The 2,266-nt window shown below is 37.7% G+C and overlaps 1 protein-coding gene across 1 annotated transcript in view; it reads left to right on the forward strand.

The window, feature by feature from the left end:
* Positions 1 to 572: 572 nt before the first annotated feature.
* LOC108740097 overlaps positions 573 to 2,266 on the forward strand; it is a 3,744-nt gene continuing 2,050 nt past the window's right edge. Inside the window, exon 1 of the mRNA XM_025973713.1 lies at positions 573 to 781. Within this exon, the coding sequence (XP_025829498.1) occupies positions 618 to 781 (164 nt within the window). The 5' untranslated portion in view covers positions 573 to 617. The remainder of the gene's footprint in view (positions 782 to 2,266) is intronic.

Here is a 2,266-nt window from a genome sequence, read left to right on the forward strand (position 1 = left end):
TTTTAAGGTGTACAATACTGTAGTACATTATTTTGATCTATCTCGTAGGGTTCAGCCAGCGTTTGCAATGTAAGCGCAAAAAATGTGTTTATTTACGACATCACTTTAAAAAAAACTGCATCAAAATCCGTTGCGTAGTTTTAAGGATTTAAGCATACGTAGGGGACAGACAGCGGGAAAGCGACTTTGTTTTATGCTATGTAGTGATAATGACCCGCCTAACTGTAATTGTACAGCAAACAAACTAATGTAACGAAACCAGTACGAGTCAAGATTATAGCGTTATTAGACGCAACGCATCGACATTATTCAATCATCGAATATTTATCCCTTATATACGTAGGTTTATTTACATCGACTTGTGACCACAAGCAGACGCCTAGCAATCTTTGACCGCCAACCCTGTTCGACCGGCAGATCTACCATCGACCCACGTATTAAAATTCTACATTTTATATCAAACATCACAACTCATTCAAGTGCTCCTTACAAATTTTTATGGCCGCTCCTATTTCTGCTTTGTTAACTAGTTTACGATAAAATGATAAGAAATACTATAAAACAAGAACTGTAATAGACAATTTTGCATATTATCAGTGTAAGTGCAAGTAGTCACGATGTCTTTTTATAGCATCATCACTTTTGTATTCTCAATCTGCCTAGTTGCTATTGCATTCGGCGACAGTGTGCAAAATGGAACACCGGAATTAGCAAATTCCCCGGTTGCTGAAACCAGGGCCGAAACTAACAACATTCGCGATTGTATAAACCCAAGCGCCACGTAAGTCCCACAACAAAATTCATTCACATTTTGTCAATTACGTATCAATAAAAGGTAGAATCTTTTGGATTCCTCAACACTCGATCGTTCTTATCACAATAAATGAAAATTTGTGGCGTGCTTAGTACTAAAGAAATAAGTCCTCAAAAAAGAAGACCATCATCATAAGGTCGTCAGTTTTAAGACTGGTTGGACACGCACCTCCACTCTTTCTTATCCTGAGCTAATCTTCGCATTTCCCTAAAACTACAACATCTCACATCCTTAACTATTTGCGAAAATTAATCTAATCTAGGTCTACTTCTACTCCTATTAACTCCTGTTTCTGCCTCTAAGATGTCTTTGACAAGACCTTCATGCCGGAGAAAGTGTCCTACCAACCTATCTTATTTCTCATTGACTTCTATAGAGTCTTATGTTCTTCTAATCTTTCTACTACCTCTTCATTTCTAACCTTCTCTATCCACGGTATCCTCATCATTCGCCTGTAACACCACATTTCAAACGCTTCTAACCTTTCTTTTTCCGTCGCGCCCACTGTCCATGTTTCGACCCTGCACTATCCTCTGCTGTATATCCCTACTACTCCTTCCGTCCTGACTTATCTGACTTCCTAGATATCTAAAATCAGTCGCTTTTTCTAATTTTTCGTCTCCTATCTTTATATTCGCTCTTTCCCTACTGTTTTTTACCTTGCATACCAGCATTTTTGTTTTACTTTTATTTACTTCCATACAATATAGTTTTGTCAATATCGCTTCCATTTTATTTAAAACTATATCCAACTCCTCCTTGCTAGCTGCTAACACTGCTTTATCATCTGCAAATCTAAGCATACTAATCTTTTGCCGCTGTATATCTATCCCGACATTTGTACTGTATTTACTGTTGTTACTCGTAAAGCTAAAATGGCCACCCTCATTCCCGTATTTCTTCTGAACCCAAACTGATCTTCCCCTAATAGTTCTTCCGCCCTTTTTCCATCCTTCTCTGTACAATTCTAATTAAGATTTTTGACGCATAGGAAGTTAAGATAGATAAAACGCATTTAAGCAAAATTGTAAGATTTCGAGTGAAATGATTTAAATTCCACTTCGAAACAACGTAGAAAAACCAAACGAAGAGAAGCCTACAGAAGTGAGCTATAGCCATAAAACCCACGAAAATTCTTTCGCTAATAACCTAAACAGGACAGTGGCGCACTGTCGTCTTTTGTGTTACAGGAGAGAGGAGGAGTTAGGGAGAAGACTAATGTTTTACCCTTTTTAACAGTCCAGACTCTACGAGATTTAACCTTTTTTTGATTACCTACATACATACAATTCCAATGTATAGATTTCGTCATTTGTTTTTGTTTGGAACGTTTTTATTAAATATTCTTCCTCGCAATCAGTGGCGGATTGTCCATAAGGCAAAGTAGGCATATGCCTAGGGGCGCAAGGTTAAAAAGGGGCGCGCGCGGAAATTTTTAAACCTAAAAAAAAA

Source organism: Agrilus planipennis, unplaced genomic scaffold, assembly GCF_000699045.2.
Source record: "Agrilus planipennis isolate EAB-ADULT unplaced genomic scaffold, Apla_2.0 scaffold55, whole genome shotgun sequence".
Lineage (NCBI taxonomy): Eukaryota > Metazoa > Arthropoda > Insecta > Coleoptera > Buprestidae > Agrilus > Agrilus planipennis.